This window comes from Citrus clementina, unplaced genomic scaffold, assembly GCF_000493195.1.
Source record: "Citrus clementina cultivar Clemenules unplaced genomic scaffold, Citrus_clementina_v1.0 scaffold_1, whole genome shotgun sequence".
Classification (NCBI taxonomy): Eukaryota; Viridiplantae; Streptophyta; class Magnoliopsida; order Sapindales; family Rutaceae; genus Citrus; species Citrus x clementina.
In genome coordinates this window covers 1,278,891-1,305,673 of record NW_006263303.1, presented here as the reverse complement: position 1 = coordinate 1,305,673, position 26,783 = coordinate 1,278,891, and the positions used below count along the sequence as shown (strand labels likewise).

Genomic DNA, 26,783 nt, shown 5'->3' with positions numbered 1-26,783 from the left:
TAAGCATCACTATCATTACTAATTGATAACTAACTATTAACTAATTACAAGCTAAACTTCAACACACAGTACACATTGCGTTGTAACAAACTTTTAACGATTTTTGCTGAGCTGTCATCTTGCTTACTAACTTCTGACGTCACAGTTCTATTTTCTTTCTTCAGCTTACAATTCTTTTTCTTTCTTCTGTATGAAATGAGCTTCCTTAACAGCGTACAAATGGAATAAGGAGGTATTCAACATAATATAACTGCAAATGCGATTGCATAAAAAGGTCAGTTTGGAATTAAATAATGGAACTTGCATGAGGAATTTGATTTAGTATGTAAGTAGCATCACTTGCCTTCCAAATAAACATGTAGAAAGAAAATGTTGAGGTGTTACTAGAGAGATCAACGGTTCGAGCTCGAAGCCATAGAGAGGAGGCAAGTATGCAGTGGCTTATTATCTGCAAGAAAGTAAAAATTTAACAAGTGATAAAGATCATATTTGAGCACATATATGGGTAGAAGGCTAAAAATTCTTGCCAAAAACATTAGAACAATTAATTCTTACTGTGAGAAGCTTGCTTAATAAGATAGATGAAGAAGCTCCAACCACTACCGCAGCTCCGTAAGCAATTGAAAGCATATAAACACAAAGCCAAAACACCTTTCGAGAAAGAAGAAAGCTTTTGTATCTTGTAAGCTAATTTTTATATTATAATTCACTCGATGCGTGTAAAAAGAGATAGAAGTTGGAAAAACAAGAAAAATCTGAAAAATGGTGGGATTAATTCGAATGCTTTATGGCTTTAAATTTCCTCCAGCTTCCAAAAGCTGATATCAAAATTATGGAAAATACAATTGATACTAACTTACTTACCCTTTCTTTCCCTAGCTTGACACTGAGCGTTTCGATGCCAAATTCTTTATCACCATCCACATCATGCAAATCCTGATAAATATTGATAATAAATAAACTAGTAACCACCAGTTATTTGAAATCACTTTTAATTTGTTTTCTATGTTATTAGTTTTCATTGGTAAGTATATTGAATTTGTGAATTACCTTGAGAAATGCACTTGCAATGTGTTAAGATAGTTCATATTATGGAATTAAGGAGTTAACGAGCTGATTAGTTTAGTTTGTTAATATTGCTGATGTGTAACTTGCTGAGTCAGCAGGTTAGTTAAAGTTGTTAGTAACAGATTTTGTATTTGATCTTTGTTTTTGGTTTACACACACAACGTGTGAACAGCAGTCCAAAATATGTATATATACAGCTGTTATTAACAAGATTAATAAGACTACAATTCATTTTCTTCTCTGATATTTTCTCTCTGGTTCGTTTATTTTCTCTATATCCAAACACTCAAACTCTGTTCTTAACTTGGTATCAGAGCTAATGATCCAAGCTGCCATGGCTTCTTCTAGCTCAAATCCAAATGTCAATCAAACTGTTTCTTCATTTACCTTTACAAATCCAATCAAATTAGACAGGTCAAACTACACAATCTGGAAATCTCAGATCCTTTCTACAATTCGAGCCAATGGACTTGAATCTCTTCTTGATGGAACTCGAAAGTGTCCTAATCAGTTTATGAATCAAGAAACAGCAAGCTTAAGTCCAGATCAAGTGACTGCAGTGGAGCCACAAGAAAACCCTGAGTTCAATAACTGGAAGAGGCAGGATCAGTTGCTGTTGAGCTGGTTGATGTCATCGATCAGTGTTGAAATTCTCAGTCTAGTGGTAAATTCTAACTCTGCTAATGAACTCTGGATTAATATTGAAGAACAATTTGGATCTGAAACAGGAGCTAAGAAAGTACATCTGAAAATGTTGCTTAATAATCTCAAAAAAGGATCAATGACAATCACTGAATACTTTAGCAAGCTTAAAGCTGTAAATGATGAACTAGCTTTGGCTGGAAGTCCTGTAACCAATCTAGATTTTATGACTCATCTGATATCTGGATTAGGACAGCCATATTACCCTGTGGTTGTATACATAGAAGCTAACATGTTGAAAATGTCAGTGAATGAAGCATATTCTATGCTTTTAACTCATGAAGCTAGAATTGAGAGTAATCAACAAAGTGCCAATAAAGAAACTAAATTGAATTATACTGCCAATATAGCTCAAACTGGATCTAATAAGAAATCTAGTGGTAATAACGGAGGTGGTTATGGTAATTGGAACCAAAATGCAAATTGGAATGGAAATAATGGTGGCAGAGGAGGCTACAATAATTACAATGGAGGTGGTTATGGTAATTGGAGTCAAAATGTCAACTGGAATGGAAACAATAATGGCAGAGGTGGTTATAACAATAATGGAGGAAGAGGTGGCTTTGGTAGAAGTGTTACAGGCCAAGGAAGGACTAACTGGTCTGATGGAAGGGCTAACTGGTCTGATGGGAATCACTGGAACAATTCCAACAAGAACTACTCTGGACATGGAAGAGGTGATTGGAATGAATTTGGTAATGGTGTAGTTGGTCAGAATGGTCAGAATGGTGCCTTTAATGGTAACAAAGGTGTTCAGAATTCTCCTGCTATCATCTGTCAAATTTGTTTCAAGCCAAGGCATACTGCAGCTGAGTGTAGGAACAGGTTTAACAGAGATTTTGCTCCTGCATATCCACCATCAAACTTCAACTCTTATCAGTCAAACACAAAAGCTGCATTTCTTACAACTTCAGAGGGTGGTCTAGCTGATCAGGGATGGTATCTTGACAGTGGTGCTACACACCACCTCACAAACAATCTGCAGAACTTAAATATGGGAATGGAGTATTCAGGTAATCAGCTTTTACATGTTGGTAATGGTGAAGGTTTAAATATATCACATATTGGTTATGCTTGCTTTCATACATCTTGTGATTCACTCTTACACCTAAATGACATTTTATATGTACCTGCTATAACCAAAAATCTTATTAGCATTTCACAACTCTTGAAAGATAATGATATAACCATTGAGTTTGTTGCCAATCTTTGTTTCATTAAGGACAAGAAGAAGACTGTGCATCTGGCTCAAGGGATTGCTAAAGAAGGATTGTATCAGCTGCTGTCAAAGGATACCTCTCTTTCTAAATCCTGTTCTCTAGCCTATGTACCTAGGTCCATGCTTTCTATTATTAGAAATTCAGCTTCAGTTCTGTCAAATAAAGCTGAAAATAAACCTTGTATTGATTTAGTAGATTCTAAGAGTCATGTAAACATTACCAAATCTGATATTTGTGGAAATTTACTGCATCAACGACTTGGTCATCCAAATAAACTTGCCTTGAAAAATATCATGCCTCATTTGTCTCTTAGATCTTCTATAACATTGCCTGATTTTTGTGATGCATGTCAGTATGGAAAACTTCATCAGTTATCTTTTCATTCAACTGGAATTAAAACCTCAGTACCTCTTGAGCTTATACATACTGATCTTTGGGGACCATCTCCCATGCCCTCTATCTTACATGGCTATAGGTACTATATCAGCTTTGTAGATGATTACACCAGATATTGCTGGATTTTTCCTTTAACTCTCAAATCAGAAGCCTTAGAAACCTTTCAAAGCTTCAAAACTTTGGTTGAGAAACAACTTAACCTCTCCATTAAGTCAGTACAATCAGATTGGGGGGGAGAATTTAGAAGCTTTGTAACATTTCTCCAACAAGAAGGAATAAGTTTCAGACATAGTTGCCCTCATACACATCACCAAAATGGGGTGGTAGAAAGAAAACACAGGCACATTGTTGAGACAGGACTAACATTACTTGCTCAAGCTCAAATTCCTCTCTCTTTTTGGTGGGAATCCTTTCATACAGCATCATTTCTTATCAATAGGTTACCAACACCTGTCTTGAACAACATCTCTCCATTTGAAAAACTTCACAACAGAAAACCAGATTATCAGTTTCTTAAGATCTTTGGTTGCTCTTGCTTCCCTCTGCTCAAGCCTTACAACAAACATAAACTCAGTTTCCACACCCAAAAGTGTCTTATGATAGGTTACAGTCCTATTCACAAGGGTTACAAATGCCTTGATCCTACTGGAAAAGTCTATGTTGCCAGGCATATTAAGTTTAATGAGTTTGAGTTTCCTTATACTGAGTTATTTTCCATCCATAAAACTGTGAACTCTTCATCTAAATTTCACCAATCTGAAAGTCCCTTTACAATTCTGAATTTTCAGTCTATCTCTCATGACAGCAGCTCTACATATCCATCTGCAAGTAATCACGTTTCAGATGCAGGTTCTGATTCTAATGCCCTAAACTCAATACCTCCACTCTCTACACAAAGTATATCACCCAATTTGCAACACACAAACACTAGCACTTGTTCAACACACAATCCTTCTACCTCACCTCAAACACAAAACTCTCCACCTACTCATAATACACATTCCATGGTCACAAGATCTAAGGCTGGAATATTCAAACCTAAGTCCTACTTAGCAGTCACACAAGAACTTGAACCAACCTCAGTCAAAATGGCTTTGAGTGATCCAAGATGGAAGCAAGCTATGCAGGCAGAATTTGATGCTTTGCAGATCAATAAAACCTGGGAGTTAGTTCCTAAAGAAACAACACAAAAGATTATAGGCAACAAGTGGGTTTTTAGAGTAAAGTACAACCCTGATGGCAGTATATCTAAGCACAAAGCTAGACTTGTTGCAAAGGGGTTTCATCAAACTCCAGGTGTGGACTTCTTTGAAACATACAGTCCAGTAGTTAAACCATGCACAATCAGAATCATCCTGAGCCTTGCTGTTATGCATCACTGGCCTATAAGACAACTTGATGTGAATAATGCCTTTCTAAATGGCATTCTCAGTGAAGAGGTGTATATGTCTCAACCAGAAGGGTTTCTTCATCCTCAGCTTCCTACTCATGTGTGTAAATTGAAAAAGGCTCTTTATGGGCTCAAACAAGCTCCAAGAGCTTGGTATGATAAGTTGAAGAGCTCAATGTTGCAGTGGGGTTTTCACACTTCCAGGTCTGACACTTCCTTATTCATCCAGCATACTGAAGGAGAATTAGTTGTAGTTCTTATCTATGTTGATGACGTATTAGTCACTGGGTCAAACACTAAACTTGTGGAAAGAATTGTTCATCAGCTGGGAAAAGAATATGCTTTAAAAGACCTTGGGGAGTTTAACTATTTCCTTGGTCTAGAAGTTACACCATCACATGAAGGACTCCATCTTTCTCAGACCAAATACATTGGTGATTTGCTGAAGAAGGCACAAATGCTGGACAGCAAAGGGTGTCAAACTCCTAAGAGCTCAACTGAGAAGCTAACTAAAGACAAGGGGACAGCTTTTGAAAATCCATCTCTGTACAGAAGTGTAGTGGGATCTTTACAGTATGTTATCTTGACAAGACCTGAAATAGCTTTTTCAGTCAACAAACTTAGCCAATTTCTCTCAACTCCCTCTGTTTTTCATTGGCAAGCATGCAAACGTGTACTAAGATACCTTCAACTGACAGCAAGTTATGGTTTACAGTTCTATCACACTGGAAATCTCACATTGACAGCCTTTTCAGATGCTGACTGGGGATCAGATTTGGATGACAGGAAATCAATTGGAGGCTATTGTGTTTACTTAGGCAATAATCTCATTTCCTGGTCTTCCAAGAAGCAGCAAATAGTCTCCAGAAGTACAGCAGAGTCTGAATATCGAGCATTGGCTTTGACTACTTCAGAGGTACTTTGGATAACTTACTTGTTTAAAGAGTTACAAGTGCAGTTACAACAGACTCCAGTACTCAATTGTGATAACAAAAGTGCTGAAGCATTGGCCAGCAATCCAAAGTACCATTCAAAAACAAAACATATTGAGCTTGATTTGCACTTCATCAGAGAACATGTTGCCAGAAAAGAAGTTGTTATTAATCATGTTCCTAGCTGTGAACAAGTTGCTGATATTCTCACTAAACCATTAGCTATTGATCAGTTTAACTATCTTAGATCCAAGCTCAATGTTCTTCCCAGACCTTGAGCTTGAAGGGGGCTGTTAAGATAGTTCATATTATGGAATTAAGGAGTTAACGAGTTGATTAGTTTAGTTTGTTAATATTGCTGATGTGTAACTTGCTGAGTCAGCAGGTTAGTTAAAGTTGTTAGTAACAGATTTTGTATTTGATCTTTGTTTTTGGTTTACACACACAACGTGTGAACAGCAGTCCAAAATATGTATATATACAGCTGTTATTAACAAGATTAATAAGACTACAATTCATTTTCTTCTCTGATATTTTCTCTCTGGTTCGTTTATTTTCTCTATATCCAAACACTCAAACTCTGTTCTTAACTCAATGCAAAAGCAGCAAATGAAAGCGATTGCAAACATCAATGATCTAGTGATTTCTACAGGTCTACCAAGCACGTATTTCTGTTCACATGTATCAGACCCAACTCTTTAGAAAGCAATAGAGGAAAAGATAATATTAGTGTCTAGATTTTAATTTAAGTTTTTTTTTTCAATCACATTTATCAAGTTATTCTCAGAAAATATTTTTCCATAAATAAAGTATGTGTAATTCTATTTTTGGACTAAGTAGAACGACATTTTCATCCCTCTTAGAATTTTTTTAACACTTGGGTCTCATATTAACATTTATTAGGATCAAATTAATTTCGTTCCTTTACATTTTTTTACTTAAAATCATGACTTAATTTCAATCCATTGGACCTATTTAATTGAATGTTGGCATCTTAAATGTTTACATTTCTATGATGAATGATGATTAAATGCTACTTATTTTGGCATCTACATTATTGGATTGAAAGGATCTAATGTAATTTAACCAGAGGGCTTGATAGAGTGGTTTTCAAATACCTTCAGTTAGAATCCGAGAAAAGGTAAAGGACTAAAAGTTATTTTGGGTTTTACCCATTCCCACCCTTCTTTTTTGCAAACAACATGATATGTCTTAATGTCTAAATTGATTATCATGACATTTACAAAATAAATTTAGTTTATTCATTTAATAAAACGTCATATCATCGTTTAATTATGCGATTCTTTTGTTATTATTCCAATTCTAGAGATAAAAATGAAATAATAAAAATTTGTTAGTGGCCCAAATGATGAAAACAATTTCTATAATGGACAAAATTGTCATTCTTTATTCCAACTAAACTTAAGAACTGTATATTCTATCTTCATTCTATTCCTTTCCTTATCTCATTATTCTTCTATTAACCAAACATCACTTATGGGACCAAATTATGCCCCAAAAAAATGGAAAAAAAAAATCCCATATTTTGTATACCTGGATATGTATGAAGTAAGGAAATTGTTGTAGAAGACCGTTCAGAAACATGATGGAGATTGCAGCTAGAAATGAATTTCCCTTCCATCTAAGAAAGGGAAGCTGGAACATTGGAAAGAAATAATCAGATGAATGCAAAAGTAACATGATATTTTTATGTGTATTATGTGTTTGTGCGTGTGCATATAAAGGTTGTTCAAATATATTATATAAAATGGCAATTTGAGTGCCTACTTGGACGGAGTAAGCTGTTCCAAATAAAAACCATACGATGACGCCCAAAACAAGCGGTGGAGATCGAAGCATCATTGCAATGGCGAGACTCTGAAAATGCAGATCAATGAAAAAGAGACATCTTTCCCAGTAACCAAATCATTTTCTTTGTTCTAAATTAATTGAAAAGTGAAAAGTTTACCATATACAAAAACACAAAATAGGACGCTTGGTTTGGCAGTTGCTTACCATCAAAACAGATGTTAAAGTAATTGCGATTCCAGTCCCCATTGAAAATTCACCAGAAGCAAGGGGAAGATAGGGCTTGTTAATCTTTGAAGATATTAAGCTGATTTGTCAGAAAAATTAGGAAAAACGTTATGTATACAAGCAAATTAACATAATATGTGCTGATTTTACAATCTGATCACTTCATAAAAATTCCATATATATTATTCTTTTGTTCAATTAATTTATTACATATTGGAAATACCTTGTCTATTTCAAAGAATAATTGATGATGTCTCTATTGGAAATACCTTGTCTATTTCAACATCAGACAACTGGTTTATGGCCGCCACATAAATGTGCATCAGAAGTGCAGGTACCAAGGCCTAAAATTTCAAGAATTAGTTAAATTGATTATTTCAAATAATAATCGTTCCAGAAAAGAAAATTGTAACCTCTGTCTCGTAAATTTTACCTTCAATAATCCAATGAAAAATGTGGGAGTCAAATCAGAAAGTTTTTCCACCGGAAGAAGAGAATTCGAGGTTGCCGCTATAACCTGATAAACGGAAACTTATATCTGTCAATTCAATAGATATGACATTTCATTATAGATTTATATACTTCTTTTGAAGAAGATAGTAGCTAACAAGCAACTCACAACGCCAGCACAAGCATAGGGACGAATGAAACGGTATAGGGCATTCAAATTCTTGAGAAGAACATTCTGAAAGCTCTTAGAATTATCATCATCATCCTCAGATTTTGATGCATAACCATCTTTTAAAGTGACAGGACCACGGTACTTGTTGAATGCTTTACAGTTTCTGTTGCTTATAATAATATCCTCTCTGTTCTTAATTTTATTGGTAAAACAAAATGAACTTTGAGAGGTTTTGAAAGCGTACTTCTTGCCTCGAATTCTTCTGTTCAGGCCGCCATGGGAATGTATCACTGGCGATTGGAGCGTTTTAACGGAACCTGAAATCGCCAAAAGGATATAAGTTAATTAGTCATAAAAAATTATGTACTGGGAAAATTACAATTGGTTCATCTTTGTATCTGAAGTTTCCAGGGAAGTTTTTTAATTATATCGGCTAAACGAGGTCGATTGTGATTCTCCTTCTCGTTTTAACTAGAAAGGCATTACAGTATCCTGATACGTCATTTCATTACAGCAAAATATATTAGTGGCAGCAGCCAGTTCAATTGGTACATTCTTTTTATGTTGAAATAGAGTAATGCTACATTTCCATAGCTGCATATAGCATATTTGATGTATCATTCGGGATAAAATCATACAACCTATGTACTCTAATTATGTAAGTACAGCAAGATGATTTAGTGGGCACTAGCACCATCATATGGTGAGTACCTAAATACATAGCAAAATGTTTTGATTCTCTGTAAATGATGGTAAAACGGTAGATTAATAAAATAGTGCCATATCATACTATCACTCACCATAAGATGATGAGCATCATCACTTACTAGATCATTATTATGTAAATATTATTAAAAAAAAACTCAAATTTATACTTAAAATCATAAATATTATCTTGAAGAAAATTCATTGGAAATGAGAGACTTACCAGCCTGTTGTAATGGATGATATTTTGAAGAGATGCCTAAACGCTTTGAAGCATGATTTGCTCTCTCTCTCTCTCGCTCGCTCTCTCTCTCCCACGCTCGATTATGAAACTAATGAGTTTAACAAATATGACATCAATTATATAGTTATTTAATTTCAACAAAGTGTTGGCTTCACTGGCAATGGAGTCCCCTTAAGTGGCTTGATTGGGTTTGCTCCCCAGTTCGAGTCGCAGGGAAGTCGCCTTTGTTGGGAGAACCTGTGCCTCCCGGTTCGAGCGAGAATTTCTAGTCTAAGTTGTGGTACGGGCTTAAAGGTGCCTTTCATAATTGGGGACCTTCCCAGAATACCTCATGATTAAAACAAAAAAAAATATAGTTGTTTAATTTAGTGTTGAGTGATCAAACTCGAAGACTTTGCCAACCAATAATAAAATAAGTGTAATGATACATGTAAAAAAAATAGAGAGAAACAGGGACTTTGCCAATAAATTATAATATATTTATTAAAAATAGAGAGAGAGAGATGACATTTTTGAAGGTATCAAAATATCCTTGTTAATTATCTTGCACGTGGCGAACTATGAACAACTTGTGTTTATACTTATAATTTAGGACTCGCCTATCGTGCAACAGTGGCACCATGCCACTGCTTTTGTCTTTTATGTGTAAAATTTCATGAAGCCCTTTCACTTATTCTTATTTGAACTTTGCTTCAAAAATATTAAGTTCATTTCTCCCAAACCCGTGAATCCTTCAACGGCCGATCAACGGCAAATCGGCTCCTCCGGTGGCTGTGGTTGGTCAGAAAAGACATAGAGAATTGTGGAGAACAAAACTCAAGTGGTGGCATCACCGGAAACTGGAGAAACAACGGCGAATTGAAGCGGGGATTCTGTGACTTTTCACGGCTTCGATCGGCAGCTTTCCGAATGCTTTACGGCGACAAGGATGACATGGAGATGACCGGCATCGCACGAGCTTCCGATCGGTACCAACCTTGGCCGGTGGAGTTGCCGGAAACGGAAACAAAATTCGGGTCGGGTTCGCGGGTCGGGTTGACCCGGTTATTTTTGTGACAAGGATGGCGTGGAGATGACCGGCGTCGCACGATCTTCCGATCGGTACCAACCTTGGCCGGTGGCGTGGACGGAAATGGAAACGAAATTCGGGTCGGGTTCGCCGGTATTTGTGATAAAAAGAGGGGTATTGTGATAAATGTGTAATATAGAAGAAAAATGTATAAATAACAAATAGTATAAGGTGCTAATTATAATGTTTATATGGATGCAATAGAAATTAATTTAATATTTATGAGGTAAAGTTTAAATAAAAATGAATGAAAGGGGTTCAATGAAAATTTACAACACAGTTGGCACAAAAGACAAAACCAGTGGTACGGGTACCACGGTGGTACCGTAATTGGATCCTATAATTTATCAAGTAAAATTGCAACATGGAAGGGACAGCAAACGATTTGACCACGTAACCAATAACCTTGTGCCGTGGCCCATGTGACCACGTGTAGAAATTGAATAGAAACTTATCTCGTTAATAGGGTGATGTCTAGGGATGGCAAATTGCGGGCTTGGGCCGGGCTTTTCAAAGCCCAGGCCCAAGCCCACATTAGTTAAATGATGTTCAGGCCTTTCAAAAGTCCGTCCAACCGAACTCGGGCCGGGCTTAGGTGGGCCTGGGCCGGGCTTAGACGGGCCTGGGCCGGGCTCGGGTTTTTTAAATTAATTATAAAATATTTTTTAAATTAAGAAAAAAAATTTAATTAAAGATAATAATATAATATATAAATAGAATAATAGTCAAATGCATTAAATATTAACAATACAACCTAATAAAATAACAAATACTAATATAAAAAAGTAAACTAATTTAATATTTTGATTTTTTTCTTTTTTATTTAAATTAAATTTATTTTTTATTCATAAATTTAGAAAGCCTGGGCCAAGTCCGGGCTTTTTTGCTAAGCCCTTGTCCAGGCCCAACATATGCGGGCTTTATAATTTTTAGGCCCATATCCAGGCCCACCCCCTGCGGGCCGGGCTTTAGGCCCGCGGGCCTGGGCTGGGCTTGGCCGGGCCTGGGCCGGCCCGGGCTTTTTTGCCACCCCTAGTGATGTCTGGTTGTAATTAACAATGGTAAGTTGAGTTATGATTCATTTATTGAATTCGATTCAATGCAAATTAAATGAATTTGAGTGTTAAAAAATTAATTTGTTTAATAAATGGGGGAATTAAATTTGATTAATTAATTAAACGAATTGAATCCGAATTTGAGGACATTGATTCGTTAAATAAATGAATTATAAACTAATAAAATATAATCCATTTGTTTAAACTTTATTTATTGTTCGTTTGATTAAGTTACTTATTTATCCTTAAATATGTATTAAAAAATTTGAAATTTGAAGTTTGAAGGCTAATATAATAATTATAAATGATAATAAGATAAAATATAGCAATTAGATTCGTTACGGATTCGTAAAAGGATAAAAAAATAATAAACAGATCCAGATTTGTTTCGATTCATTTATAATTCATCTGAATGAATCGGACGAATCAAACCGAATATTCGTTTAATAAACGATCGAATCTCAACCCTAATATTTCAATTCATTTACTAAACAAATTGAATTCAAATCAGCAAAATTATTATCTAATTCATTAACGATTTGATTCGTTTATTCATTTTGCTGCCCCTAGTTATGATAGGTCACCAAATGCACCCAATGGTGATGTCTTGTTTGTTGGAATAAAATGTAATGATGTAGGTTGGTTGTGTATTGCAAGTCGAAGCTTGTGATGAGACGAACAAACCTAAAATAGGTTGCATCATTTACCAAGTACTTGAGCTGAAAATTCCACTTCTTTCCTAATCATTTTCTAGTTTTAAGATTTTTTCCTATTTTTGTTGAATCTTAGAGGATTTTTATCTTTTTTTTCTAGAATTTGGATTTGAGTGCTATTTATTTTCCTTTTCTTGTTTTAGTGAGAAGAATTTAATTATCATATTATATTTTGGATGTACCTGTTTTGCTAAATTCACAATCTTTAAACTTGTTATAAAAGGGGGCTCAAAACCCTATTTTTATTCATTCAAACTTTCAATAAAATTTATCATTTTCTACCAACAAACTCAAATAACATATCTGTTTTTTCAGTTGGTATCAAAGTAAGTTCGCTTGTCATCATTGTACGACCACACGAACAAATGAACAATCGTCTCAAAGATGCTGATCAAGGGATGCAGGCAATATTTACATAGACTATTAGACAGATGGTCACAGAAGCAATCTTGCAAGTCATTGAGAACCATTTAACCCGAGAATGGTAGCGATGGAGCAAGCAATCGAAGGTCCCATGTTTTCCATGAATAACATAAAGAGAGAGTAGCGACAAAGAGTTAATCGTGAGAAAGTTGTTGAAAGAGTCAATCAAGATGAACAGCCTCAGGATTGTCACCATGAAGAGGTATAGCAGGGCTTCAATCGCGAAGTAGCGCCTCAGGGCATCAATTGCGAAGTAGTACTTAAGAACCTAGAATCCGTGAGGCGAGTGCAGTCGCGCGTGCGTGAAGAGTTAGGAAGCAATTCGAAAGAAAAAAGAAGCTGAGGATTATGATAAGAGGCGCAAGAAGAGTTTAGATTGCAAGATTAATGTTAATATTGTAGATTTTTATGGTGGAATGCATGTTGAAGAGTTTTTAAATTGAATATCAGACGTAGAAAATTTCTTCTAGTATGTGAAGATTCCTCAGCATAAGCATGTTAATTAAGCTTGTGGCATTTAAGTTGAAAGGTGCAGCATCCACATGGTGCCAAAACATACAGAATCGACGAAGAGTTGTGGAAAAGCCACGGATCAAACCATAGCCTAGAATGCAGAGGATGATGAAAGGGTATTTCCTATCAATGGATTATCAACATCAATTGTACATAACCTATCATAATTATAGGCAAGGAAATCGCAGTATTGATGAATAAACGAAGGAATTTTATCGTCTGCACATAAGAAATAATATGGACGAGCCAAAATTTCATACAGTTACAAATTATCTTGGTAGATTGAAACAAGAGCTGCAAGATGAGATTGTTGATGCGATTTGGGATATGGATACAACAGTTGCTATGACAAAAAAAATGAAAGAATGGAAGCAATATGTTATTCCTAGAGCTCAGTAAAGGTAATTTATTGGTGTACAAAATAACCAAGCAATGTTGGGGTTGAAAACAAGCAGAAAACAGGGGCTGGTAGTAGTCGAGTGCAACAACCAGCTCAGCAGTAGTTAAGGCAGCAACTGCCTAGATAGCAACAGTCTTTTGGATAGCAGAATAACCCTTATGCAAAGTCTATGCTGAATAAGTGTTTGAATTGTAGAAAACTAGGGCATAGATCATGTGCATGTCGTCTTAAAAATTTGAAGTTAGAAGAGGCTGAAGTCGACAAAGAAGAGGTGAATGACATTGAGGATAGGGATAATGAGGAGGCCTTGAGTTTGAAGCATGTGAGAAAGCGTCATTGAACTGTATTGTGCAGAAAATTTTATTAGCGCTGAAGTTTAAAGAAGATAATCAGCACAATAAGATTTTCAGAACATGTGGCACCATCAATGATAAAGTGTGCAACGTGATAATTGATAGTGGTAGTAGTGAGAACATAGTTTCAAAGACACTAGTTGATGTGATGGGAATTTTGATAAAGAAATGCCCAACTCCTTACAAAATAGAGTGGATAAAAAAAGGCACAGAAACGCGAGTGACAGGGGCGTGTCGTATTATTTTCTCCATTAAAAAGATTTATAAGAGTGATATAGTATGTGATATGGTGGACATGCATAGTTTCAAATACACTAGTTGATGTGATGTGAATTTTGATAAAAAAAATACCCAACTCCTTACAAAATAGAATGGATAAAAAAAGGCACAGAAACGCAAGTGACAGGGGCGTGTTGTATTCCTTACTCCATTAAGAAGATTTATAAGAGTGATATAGTATGTGATATGGTGGACATGGATGCATGCCATTTATTATTAGACAAACCTTGGCAATTTGATGTAGATGCGGTTTATAAAAGAATGGATAATGTGTACAAGTTTTAGTAGAATGGCAAGAAATCTCGTTTAGCGCCTTTAACGAACAAAAAAAAGAATCATAAGGCTGAAGTGATGAATTTTCTAATTATTATGAAAGGACATCTAGAAGAAAATTGTGATGGTTACAAGAAGCTATAGAAGGAAGATGAGTTCGAGGTGAAGTCTATTGTTAAAAGAGTGCAATCATTATTAATTGAGTTCGTAGACATCACACCATTAGAGATGTCAGATAAATTGTCGCCTTTATGAGATATCCAGCATCATATAAACCTAGTCCTTGGTGTAAGTTTACCTAACTTGCCATATTATCGTATGAGTCCTTATGAGCATGAGATTTTATAAGGACATGTTGATGAATGGTTATGGAAGGGACTTATTCGTGAGAGCATGAGTCTATGTCCTATACCAGCTTTGTTGGTGCCAAAGAAGGATGAAAGTTGGCATATGTGTAGCAGATTTCTTATTCTAACGTTTCAAGATTCACTAGATCAGCTAAATGGAGATCAGGTTTTCTCGAAGATAGACTTGCGTAATGGGTATCATCATATTTGGATTAGGCCTATAGATGAGTGGAAGACAACGTTCAAGACGAAAGAAGAGCTATATGAGTGGTTGCGATGTCATTTAGATTGTCAAACGCACCGAGTACTACGCTTAATGAAATAGGTTCTTAAGCTTTTTTCTTGAATATTTGTTGTGGTATATTTTGATGATATTGTGGTGTATTATGTTGATGTGGTGATGCATTTGGAGTATTTGAGAATGGCTATGGAGGTGTTACGGCGAATAAGCTTTACATTAATATAAAGAAATGTAGCTTTCTACATAGTAATATGAAGCTTTTGGGTTTCATCATTAGTTTAAATAGGAGAAAATCGTCATTTTATGTATTTAGTAAGTCGAAGATACAAACCATTAAAGAATGGTCTATGTTGAGTGCTAGAAAATGTATATTTATAAAGGAGAAAACAGTAATTTTACACTCCAAGTCTCACTAACATCCCTACTTTTATATATTTAAGTTCCTTATGATTTAATTATGTGTGTTTTATTATAATTAAGTATTTCATGTATTTTATGTGGCATTATGGTCATTTCACAATGAACGAGAGATTATATAGCAAAACAGACAATAATTTTGAACTCATGACAGTTGAAAATCTTAGGAGGAGCATAAAATGATAAACGACATTGTTCACATGTACAATACTGCTTATGGTACTGTTCACATATACAATATGATGATGTGGCATTGACTGATGATGCGGCAGCGTTCGATTGCACGAATGATGTGGCATTGACTACTTATGTAGCATTGACTGATGATGTGGTATTGACCGATGATGTGTCGCGATCCTATTGGATTAAAATGTTGATATGACGTTGACCGATGACGCGGCAGCATGCTAGTGGACCGAAAAACATGCGTACGGTATATGCATATACATGGAATGACAACCATGATGATGTGTTCTATCCAATTAAAACTTGTCACGTGTCGCAATTCTGAGCGTTCAAATTGTTTTAATCTGATGGTAATGATTTACTCATTGTATCTATAAATAGGGGGCTCCCCCCTAATTGGGCACCACTGAATTCATTTTGGAACTCTATTTTCTATAATTCGTTCTCTATCTCGTATTTTCTATGTATTTTAATAAATTTTTATTTTACCCTTAGTTCAATTATGAGTAGCTAATTTTCTTTCAAGCTTGGGTTGAAGGTGAAGTCTCAACATGTTCCATGGGTTTAATTTGGTAAATTTACTTTCTCTTCTCCTCTGATTTATGTGGATGTTTTGACTTTTCGTCTACAGATAGTAATAATCTTGTTTAGATTTTGCACTGGTATAATCGTCTCCCTAGTGCAAGGTTATTACTATTTGGCACGATAAGCACTTAGCACCATATTTATTTGAGTGAGGTTCATGAGGAGTGAAAACCTCTTTCATGATTTGATTGGCACTAATAAGGAATATTAAACTCATGGTGCATGTTGAGTGCAGATCCAGAGACTCAAGTGCTTCATTTTAATAGTTTTTACTTTAATTTATTCCGCTATTCTAATTTAAATTTTAAGATAGTTTAAATCACTTTCACCACAAATCCAACTATCCACTTAGAAAATTAATTCTACACGCAATTAAAATCCATCTCCTCATGGGATCGACACTCGTCGCTGTTGATCTATTCTACAATAAATTCGTGCAATTGCGAATTCAATAAAATTTACACAACAATTTTTTCATGAGGAGTGGAAACTCATTCATGATTTAATTGGCACTAATAAGGAATATTAAGCTCATGGTGCATGTTGAGTGTAGATCCAGAGATGCAAACGCTTTATTTCAATAGTTTTCACTTTAATTTATTCCCGCTATTCTATTTTAAATTTTAGGATAGTCTAAATCACTTTCACCACAAATCCAACCACCCACTTAGAAAATTAACTCTACACATAATTAAAATCCACCTCCTCGTGGGATCAACACTTGTCACTGTTGATCTATTCTATAATAGATTTGTGCACTTGTGAGTTTAATAAAATTTGCACAATAGTCTACACCTAAGATAATGGGTGAAGTTAGAAGTTTTTATGGGTTGGCAACGTTTTATAAGAAGTTTATTCGCGATTTTAGCATTATAACCGCACCTATTATAGAGTATTTGAAAAAAGAAAAAATTAAATGGGGAGAAGAAGAAGAGGCGAGTTTTGCTTTACTAAAGGAGAAATTGTCCACTGCTCCCGTGTAAATCTTGCCAAACTTCGTCAAGCTATTGAGGTCGAGTATGATGCTTCTAGTAAGGGAATCGAGGTTGTTCTTTCCCAAGAAATGCAACAAATTAAGTATATAAATGAGAAGTTAAATGAGGCATGGCCGAAGTGGTCTATCTACAACCAAATGTTTTATGACATCCTAAGGGCATTGAAGACATGGGAACATTTCTTGATTCAAAAGGAATTCTTGCTTTGTAGTGATCACCAAGCATTGAAGTACTTTAACAGCCAATAAAATTTGAGCAAGATGCATGCGAGATGGGTAAGTTATATGCAGAAATTCACTTTTGTTCTAAAGCACAAATCTAGGCAACAGAATAAAGTCACAGACACGCTAAGTAGGCAAACAACTTTACTCGTAACTCTAGTTAATAAAGTTACTAGTTTTGAGTGCTTAAAGGAGTTGTACGCTGAGGATGATGACTCTGCGCACATTTAGGATCGCTACATCAATCATCAAAATGTGGAGGATTTCTTCTTTGAGGATGGATATTTATTCAAAGCCAACCAGTAATGTGTGCCTCAAAGTTTTTTAAGGGAATAGATTATCCGCAAGTTGCATAGAAGATTGAGAGGACATCTTGGACGAGATAAGAGCAAGGCATTTGTGGAGGAGCATTTTTATTAGCCGCAGTTGAACAAAGATGTGAAAAAAATTGTGCAAAGGAGTTGGGTTTGTCAAAAAGGCAAGGGGTACGCACAGAATACGGGATTTATACTTGCCATTACCTGTTCCAGAAAATATTTAGTTGGATTTGTCTGTGGATTTTGTGTTAGGGTTGTCGCGCACAAGGACAAGTCGAGATTCTATATTGGTGGTGGTGGATAGCTTTTTTAAGATGGCGTACTGGTGTGTACTTTCTAATGCTATAGGTGTCAATGTGCAAGTATACACAACAAGTAATATATTGATGAGTATTCGGATCGTCTCCACATGGATTGATGTTATTAGATTTGCTACAACAACCTTAACAGTGCAGTCTTATTTTAAATAAAAATAAAACAATTAATAAATCTAATGAACTAATTAAAATAAGAATGCAACAAATAAAATGAAATAAGGAAAATTCTCACGTCAAACACTAGGAACTAATGGGGATGCAATAGTTGAGTGAATAAACTCACTTAATGGCTTTGACTAATTTTTCAATTACAGTACCGTTGCTATAGCATATACTACAGCACTATGCAGAATCCCTCATGCATTCTTAGATGTTGCATGTTGGATAGCTTATATCTAATGCAAGCTAACAGTGACTAATTGTTATGCCAACATTAAATTTTCTAGATTCTATTTACCCTACAAGGTGAATTCTTATGTCTAGTTCATCACTAATTTTAGATCAAGTATAGTTCTATTCAAATTAAGATTCACTCAACTTGGGAAACTCAATTTAAAACCAAGTATTGTCTTAATGAGATCCATTAAGTCAGACTTTTTTTAGGCTCTTTCTTAGTTAGTATCCATTAAATGGGTGGTCAGCTAAAATAGGGAATTAAAATAAATATAATTAAGACAAAATGTTATAGCAAGCACAGAACAACGTATATATGTCAGTTAAACATCCATTAAGATCGTTTATTACTCAACTACAATTAAATTCATTTTATGATTTGCGATAAAACAGTAAATAAAATTATTTCAACCATCAAATACATCCCCATAAATAAACAGAAGACAAGAAAATAAGATAAAGAGTTTAAGTTTGCTTAATCTTGCAATCTCTCCTCCTTGTTCACTGTGAATCCTCTGTTGCAGCCTTGAAATCCCTATTATTTTCTATTTTTATTTTGTTTTTCTCTGTGATTTTTTCTTGAGTGACGGCTCTCTCTTTTCTTTTTCATGCGTGCTCCTTTTATAACTTAGAACTAAGGTAACCAAAAACATGTGGCGCATATCCTCCATTTTTGGAAATTTATATCGCAATATTTTAATTGTTGCATGTGAAATCCAATTTGTCATTGCTCCATGATTGCTACAGTAACGGCTACAACATCTTCATTGTTTCAGATTTGTTTCAATTCTTCTGTATCTAAGTTCTTTCATTGTCTCTGCAACTCTGCAAGTCTGTTGCAACATTCCTTCCTTAAAACTTGAGCTTTTGGCCACCTACAATTATGCATATAATTTAAACACAAATTATTTTTAAACAACTCAATTTATTAAAAATAAACTAAAATGGATGTTCATGCACAATATAACTAAAATACTATAAAAGTACATTATTTACTCCTTAAGTATTAATGATTTAAGTCTAAAAGTATCATGATAACTCTTATTTCATAGAGTTATCACGCACTTTATTGCGTTCAAGAAGACTGAAGATGTCACTTCAGTTGCATATTAGTTCTTTTGAGAGGTTGTGTGTTCATTAGTAAGTTTTGGCATCATTTTTTGGATAAGTTTAGCACGCAATTGCAGTTTAGTAGTGACCAACGGTCAAACAAAAATGGTCAATCAGACTTTGGGCAATATGTTATAGTGTGTTTGTAGTGACAAGCAACGGATCTGGACGTTGCCTTGCATCAAGTCGAGTTTGCTTACAACAACATAGTCAATAGATCCCCTTACGAGATCGTCTACACTTGTTCCCCTACCATGTTTTTGATCTGGCTATCATGCCTAAGACGGCATGAATAAGCAAAACAATAGATAATGTGGTAGAAAAGGCTTTTTAGATTCATATTGAGTTCAAGCTCACTTGGAGGATGCCAATGCTAAATACAGGCTGAGGCAGACAAGCATTGATGTAAGAAGGTGTTTCATGAGGGTGATTTAGTGATGGCGCATTTGCAGCATAGTCGTTTCCTTGGTATTCATGCCAAGTTGGAAAAGTGGAAGTACAGTCCATTCGGTGTTGCACGGAAGATTAATGATAATGTTTATGTGCTTCAGCTGCCAGACAATTAGAACATCTCTCACACTTTCAACGAATCTGGCATGTTTGCGTACCATCCAGATGACAAGGAGTTGTATCTACCTAACTCAAGGACAAGTTCTTTTCCAAGTGAGGGGGACTGATGTAGGTTGTTTGTGTATTACAAGTGGGGTACCTTCTAAAGGTCATAACTTAAGTTACAAGTGTTTGTTTCAGCGTATAATATACTGTTTTGAAGTTTGTGACGAGATGAACAAAAATTAGAATAGGTTGTGTTGTTCTGCTCCGTGTTAAAGCAAGAAATTCCCCTTCTTTTTTAATCATTTTTTAGTTTTAAGATTTTTTATTACTTTTCCTAATTCTTCTAGGATTTTTATCTTCTTCTTTTTTAATTCATATTTGAATGACTTTGTTTTCATTTTTCTTATTTTGATTAAAAGAATCTAATTATCAAACTCTATTTTAGATTTACCTATTTTAACAAATTCGTGATATTTAAACTAGTTATAAAAAGGGGTCAAAACCCTAATTTATTCATTCAAGCTTTAAATAAAATTTATCATCATTCAGAAACTTAGTTTCTTCTACAAGCAAACTCAATAACGTTTCATTTTTGTCATGTAAGCTTTTAATTCTGTTTAATTTCTCTTCTTCAATCTTCTTGTTCGACGCCGCGCCTCCGATCCATCTACTCAAGTGAGTGCACTTTCACATCGAAGTTTCTAGTTCTTTCAGTCGATTATTTTGTATTCCACTAATGATAACACAGTAATTGCTGCTGCGAAAATGTAAGCAAGCACAGAGATTTCAGATATTATCTTGCTTGTGTTATGATCTTATATGTCTAACAAATTAAACACAAAACAGTTTTGAAATGCAATCAAACTAAAATGGACACAACTTGATAAATGAATAGCTCAAAGAACACTGACGATAATGGAATTGCAAGAAAAACTCGCTATAGAGAATTTCTTGTACAATTATTACTAATAATGACCTCCATGGCCAAAGCTGGTGGCTGTGCGTTATGTGGCAGCAAGTAGGCAATTCCGCAATAATGAGTTACTGCCTGGGCAAGGCAGCTGCCCAGGCCCCATTGTCTAAATTGCGCTACGGATTTAATAATTTATTCCAAGTTGTACCACACCCAATTAGTTAGTTGCTAGTTGTGCACTTGTGGCAGTCTTTTGTTAAATCGAAACGTTACACTCACCACTTATCATACATTTGTTGACCATTTCCACGTCTGAATTTTGATATGATACAACTTGGAATAGCTATACCTCTTTTAATAATACACAGATGAGCCTTAATACACTTGAGTTATGTTTGGAAATTAGGATTAATTGTGGGTTAGATTAGCTTTGGGATTAAATATTCTATCATATATTTGGCAACTTTGTTTGGATTAGATTGAGGACTAAATTTAAATTTAGTTCTTCTAAAAAAAAATTAAATTTAGTTCTTAAATTATGGGATTAACAATCCCAATTTATAAGTGGGTTTAGATGGGATTAGAATAAGAGAAACAATTTATTCATTTGCAATATTTCTTTTATATATAACACCGTTTTTTATTTATCACTTAAAATTTAATTAATTATTTATTTATTTTATTCATGATTTAGTTGAAATTTATTTTTAATTTTGCTTTTATAGTCTAATCAAATTGGTAATTTTACTCCAATAAAATTATCAATTTAATAATTTATTACAATATTTGATTGTATTAAATTTTATATTACTAATGTAGTATTAAAAATAATCATGAAAAATAATAATACAAGTAATTAATTGATTATATATATATTATTTGCTAACTTTTTGATAAAATAAAATAAATCTAAAATATCTTTAAAAAAATTATTTAAATAATTAAATAGTTTTATTGATTTATATTTGTTTATTATAATTATGATTGTCCAATAACTAATTTGTTATATGTTTAATGTTCTTATTAATTACCTTTAAATTAATTTTAATTATTACTCTTAAATATTCATAAATATTTTTTGTATTTAAATATGATTTAACACTGTTCAATCTGATATTTTTTTGTATAATCTAATCGAATCAAATCCAAACTAATCTAGTCCAATCATAATTTTAGTCCAATTTAATCATGAATGCCAAACGTAGCTTATGGGCCTAATTTTATTAATGAAATTTAGATTTAATATGATCTAAGTTGTGTTGATTTTTTAATAATCTTTTGTTACAATAAATTTAAAATAATGTATAGATAAGTTTTTATTATATTTTAATTCTTATCCTATAATTATCAATACAATCTTATTTTTATTTTTTTAAAAAAAAAGCTCATTCCGACACATAAGCCAAATCCTTCTTAATAATTTTTAATGTATTTTTTTATGTCTAATTAAATTCAATTCATTCATCGCCAGATATGACTTTATAAAATCAAAATGCTCGATGATGTGGAAATTCAAATATCTTGCACATCTTTTTTTTTTCCATCTCCACCATGTAGATCAGACTTGATGAAAGAGATTTCCATCTGGCAATCAGCTTTAGTGCACGCCATTATTATTTATTCAATGGATGACCCTATGTTACGTTAAACGTAACGTACATACACTCACAGCAACAGTAATTAGAACTGTTGATGTGAGTGCGTGTACGTTACGTTTAACGTAACATAGCACTGACCTTATTCAATGGATCAACATAATTCAAGGGCCGGCTACCTTCCACCTCCTGTAGGGTACTTCCTAGTTTGTCTTTTGTCAGTTAAACATTAGATCTAATTCATAAGTTGTTTCAACGACATGGATGTGTTTATTTATATTTTTACTTTGTTGTTCCTGTTATTTGCTGAAATACCAAAAAGGCCAAAGTTTTCTCAATTTTTATACAAAAATTCAAATTGTTTGGAATGTTCACATTTACATCATTCCCCGAGTTTGATTATCACATGATTGAAGTAAATTTTATAAATAAAAAGAAAATAGCAAAGAATTGTGGCTGTAGAAGTTGCCAGCTGCTGCACTCGTTGGTTGAGGTAGATCGTGAGGGAGGTGAAACTATCAATACGTTCCAAATTTGTCAATCTAGACCAAAAATCTGGAATATATATCTAGAAAATAACCAATATTCAAGTTGAAATAGTCATTTAGAGTCCTGATAGTATATTTTTTTCAAATAGGATCTCATTTGCTAGCAAATGATGGTCTCGTTGTGTAGATCGCGAAATTGTGAATCTTTTGATGCCTATACTATTGTCGTAAGATTAACTCGAACGACGGAGATTGACGACAAGCGGTTGTGGGTAAAATTGAATTTTTTATTTCTTTTGCATTATAGACACTTCCTTTTTATTTAAAATAATTAAAATTAAAAATAATTTAATTTTTTTAAATTAGTGATATGTTTTAATCCTTTGTAATATGGGAGAAAAACAGAAAATTTGAGAAAACATAGATAACAGAATCAAAATTGAGAAGAGTATAATTCTTAAATTTAAAGTGTTTGAATTCCTAAATTGAAAGTGTAATTTAAATTTGAGAAAAAAATAGATAATAGAATTAGAATTTCCATATCTACTGAGAAGAATATAATTCTTAAATTGGACGTGTTTGAATTCCCATAAAATTTAAACTCCTTCAAAAATTTGATAACCTAACAAACGAAACCTTGAAGCTGCAAATTTGAAAGCTTGGTCTGTGGCAATAGAAGAAACTTCGAGAAGAAGAGGAGAAGAAGAAAGATAATAATAATAAGAAGAAGAAGGATTTGTATGTTCGATAACCTAATAAAATTTTAAAACCAATAATTTTTTTTCAGTTTTCTAAAATAAGAGGGACTAAAATGTAATTAAACTAGAAAAAGCAAAAAAATGGAGTACTGATGATGGTGATTATGTCACTTACCGTAAAAGGTTATCACACTCAAACCCATAATGGGACACAACTATATATGGGACCTTCAGAGTGTGAGGTTTGAGGTTTGCAATTTGTATGCAATACAAAAGGAAAAAGATACCTCGATGGTCACATACAATCATTAGTTTAGTAGTTGTCACTTAAGACTTTTCTTTTCTTGCTATTATTCTCTTTAATTATTATCAAAACTTTTCAAATATCACATTAAAATAAATAAAATAACATTATATTTTACAAATTATTACGAATATTAAACTATTTTATGTTAATTTCAACAGACCTTATGACGAAGAGCAATGGAAGTGCATTTGATAGGATAGATAAAATTAGATATCATTCTAATATCGGACCAAGCCAACATAATTAGATTACACTCTAATCGAAACATTATTAGATCTCATTATTGCTAACATGTATATGTTCATAATATTGATTTTGATGATAACAAACTTTAAATATTTTTGATTAAATGTTGGAGTTATTACATTAATAAAAGAAAGCCTTATAATCTTTCTTATTTTGTTCATAAAAATGGATATCTGTCAAACTTCAATTGGAAAATGACTTCATGCAATTTTTGGCTAAAACTGTGATTTTGGAAGTAAACGGTTCACTGTTTACTTTAAAACAGTAAACGGTTTACTGTTTAAACCGATTAAATCCTGAGAGTAACAAATTGATTAAGCTCTAGCCGGTTAAGAAAAATGGATAAAGCTAATGTGTTTTGCAAGTTACTAGAAATAACCGGCGAACTGTTAATAACAAACGGCTAACCGATAAATTCCATAATGTTATTTTGTGCTAATCTTTAACCGTTTAGTAAAAACGAATAGCTGAGGTTTATTTTGCAGGTCTCTGAAATTTAACGATGAAAGGGTAAGCCTAAATGGCAAACCGTTTATTTAAAATTTGGTCCAACGGTAACTTTGACCAAAATAAACGGTTAACCGTTAACGGTTAACAGAGAACTGTTTGCGAGCAGACAGTCTGTAACAGCTAATTTTCGACTCCAAATATAAATAAGCTCATTCAAATTTAAACAAGGGTTGATCACAATATTATCATTGAGCTTATATTCGTGAATACAATCTTCAAAGAGCTTTAAACACATTCATTTTTCTATTCACAGAATGGGCATTGATTTGTAATTTTAAATATTGTGTGAGAAAAAAATAATTTGTAATCTTTTGTTTTGAGTGATTGTAAGTGTTGGGATACACTTGGATTAAGAGATTGGGGATAATCTCTTGTTGTAAAGGTTTATTGACACACTGGAAGTCAATTGTAAGCATTTGAAGCCTTGGAGGCTTGTTTAGTGGAATCCTCAAGCCCAAAAAGCTTGGAGGCGTGGACGTAGGCGAGGTTGGCCGAACCACGTAAAAATCATCGTGTTTGAATCGCTCTTCCCTTATCTTTTTATATTGTGATTGATTTATTAGTCATTGTTTTAAATTCGTTTTAGATTTGCATTAAGGTTTGCATTAGAATTGAATAATATTTAGAAATCCAATTCACCCCCCATCTTGGGTTGCATAACTAGAATTTCAATTATAATCTAAATGACTCAATGAGGTTTTTTATAACGCATAAAGCGAGATTAGATGAGATTGTAATCCAAATGGTTGTACAAGAGAGATTTTGATAGGTAATCCAAATCGGAATGATAAAAGAGGATTTATTTGAATAATTGAAGTTGACGTTACAATAATAATATCTCTTTGTTATAATAGAGTAAATCTATTTCCCTAAATTAACTTAAAAAGAAAAACTATATTATAATTATCATAGAAATAAAAGATTAAGACACATACCATAATTTACTTTAATTAAAATAGAAAATAAATTATAGAATCCTAAAATAATGTCCTACACATCATTCTCCCCCTCTTAAAAGAGAACTTGTCCTCGAGTTTTTCTAAAGGATAAAACTTGTAGTAGAGCATCAATGCATCTTGAACCTTGAACTTATAGCCTGGTTCATCAATCATTCTTGAAACTCGAAATTCTCTATGCTTTATCTTCTTCTTGATCTTACTAATCACTATGTGAAAAGGTGAATTCTTGTAGGAGCAAACAACTTCCAAGTCTCTCATCTTCTGCTGAATCTCGTTCAATGTTCTTGCCAATGAATTTTGTCTTTGCAGCCAAATATTATTCAAGAATAATCTTCTTGTCTTCAACATGTTTAGGCATAATCATATCAATCATTGCTGGAGTCTTTTAAACTTGATTTTGCTGTACAAACTTGATCACACTATTAGATTCAATATTCAAATCATGAGTTGGTTGTACCTCTTCTTTAAAAATCTCAGATAGGTCAATAACTCCATCATCTTCAATGCTTGTCTTTTCTTCTAAGGAAACATCATGCATATTCTCGCACAAATTATCAAATTGGAACTTTAAATTAATAAAAAATTGTACTTCATTTTTTAGCATCTCAAGCGAGTCTTTTTCCTTAATAGTAAGTGAACCCATTGGTATATCTTTAGGCACTTTCATTGAGACTCGCATTTGCTTCATTAAATCTTGGACTTCGTCAAGTCTTTTAATCATTTCATTGAAGTTTCTTTGATGTTGTGACTCGATTATTGATTTAATTTGCGTGGCTAAATGAATTGGATGCTATAAAGTATAGATAATATATGTAGGTGTCCTTTCTTATACATGTAAATCAAGCACCCTCACAAATCTTATGACTGTATCCTCTCAGGTTCATAATAATATTTGCATCCATAAAATTGTTCAAACTCAAAAGCATAATCAAAGACTAATCTCATATCTTGTTGTACCAAATAATAATTGAGAAGGATAAACTCGGATC

General features: G+C 33.7%; 1 protein-coding gene across 1 annotated transcript; it reads right to left on the bottom strand.

Moving 5' to 3' along the window:
- Window positions 1-205: 205 nt before the first annotated feature.
- On the bottom strand, window positions 206-26,332 carry LOC18053795 (coumarin 8-geranyltransferase 1b, chloroplastic). Its single transcript, XM_024192443.1, has 14 exons — window positions 26,252-26,332; window positions 25,918-26,133; window positions 9,296-9,404; window positions 8,365-8,684; window positions 8,179-8,262; window positions 8,015-8,089; window positions 7,725-7,808; window positions 7,497-7,586; window positions 7,263-7,364; window positions 6,300-6,379; window positions 865-961; window positions 556-651; window positions 344-448; window positions 206-250 (listed from the first exon to the last, which is right to left on the bottom strand). Exons 1-14 carry the CDS (start codon window positions 26,330-26,332, stop codon window positions 206-208), a joined length of 1,584 nt encoding a protein of 527 aa, XP_024048211.1.
- Window positions 26,333-26,783: the final 451 nt, after the last annotated feature.